General features: G+C 55.3%; 1 protein-coding gene across 1 annotated transcript; it reads right to left on the reverse strand.

Moving 5' to 3' along the window:
• Nucleotides 1-469: 469 nt before the first annotated feature.
• Nucleotides 470-897, reverse strand: GNI_211110 (hypothetical protein; the record flags this gene model as incomplete). The annotated part of the gene is made up of 2 exons (XM_011136386.1): nucleotides 470-750; nucleotides 823-897. Coding segments are annotated over 2 exons (356 nt in total), but the record flags the coding sequence as incomplete, so codon positions are not given.
• Nucleotides 898-1,068: the final 171 nt, after the last annotated feature.

Consider the following 1,068-nt stretch of genomic DNA (forward strand, 5'->3'; position numbering starts at 1 on the left):
TTGTGCGCGTGTTTGTCGCGCACTTTTTACGCGCGCCGACGATTTATAAAAACAGGAGGAGAGCAACGAAAACTCTTTTGAATTCGCGTGTTAGCCTCGCTCGCCCTGAAATATATTGATGAATAAATAAATAAGTAATACCTGTGGGTGGCTGTGGGTAATTGTAGCTGGGAGCAAGCCTGATAGTTGTTCCCAGTCTCCCTCGTCGTCAACGTGCACGCATGCAAATAAGTAGCCGGACCGATGGAACCAGACCGACACCAGGGTGCCGGTGCCGGGGAAGGGCACCGACAATGCCGATACCGCACACGTGCGCGCCCAAATTTTCGGAAACAGAAACGAAGGTACGGGCAACCTGCTACGAAACTAAGTATTTAGTAGGCGACGAAAATGAATAGCGAAGTGGCAGATCAGCTTAAGGAAATGCGCCAGCAGTTGGAGGAACAAAGGGTCGGCTTCGAGTCGAAACTGGAGAAGCAGAGGGTCGGCTTCGAGTCGAAACTGGAGGAGCAGAGGGCGGAAATGGAAGCGGATAGGCAGGACGCCGTTTATCCGGTGCGGTTTCGCGGCTTCATCGAGGCGGCCGCGAAGTTTGTGGCTCTGAAGAGGGCTAAGGAAATGGCTCCGGCGCCCACTGGTCAGCTCCTCAGGATCGGTTCGCTGGAGGAGCCGGACTTGCTGGATGGCGAAGGGATACAGGCGGGACGCACGGTCAAGGGCTACCCTTCCCACTCTCGCTTGGATGCCCCGCTAGCAACCGTCTACTCCTGCCTGGAGAAGCACTGGAACCGCACGTCTGGTCAAGTGCATCAGTTGAGAGACGTTCGCTTGACCGAACCTGCAGTGGCTTACTGCATCCAGGAGGAGACGGAGGTAATGCGGGAAAGTATCATGGGGCTACTCAAGATGATGAAGCCCCACTGGAAGCTACTAACCGCGATGGTGAGTAACCGCTATTCACGCCGACAACGTGAAGCGGCCGATGAGGCGATAATTGTCAGGTACCCCGGAATCTTCGACCGAGCGGCCACAATGGAGGACGGCCTCCAGGATGGCTCGGAAAAGATT

Source organism: Gregarina niphandrodes (assembly GCF_000223845.1).
Source record: "Gregarina niphandrodes unplaced genomic scaffold scaffold00140, whole genome shotgun sequence".
Taxonomy (NCBI): domain Eukaryota; phylum Apicomplexa; class Conoidasida; order Eugregarinorida; family Gregarinidae; genus Gregarina; species Gregarina niphandrodes.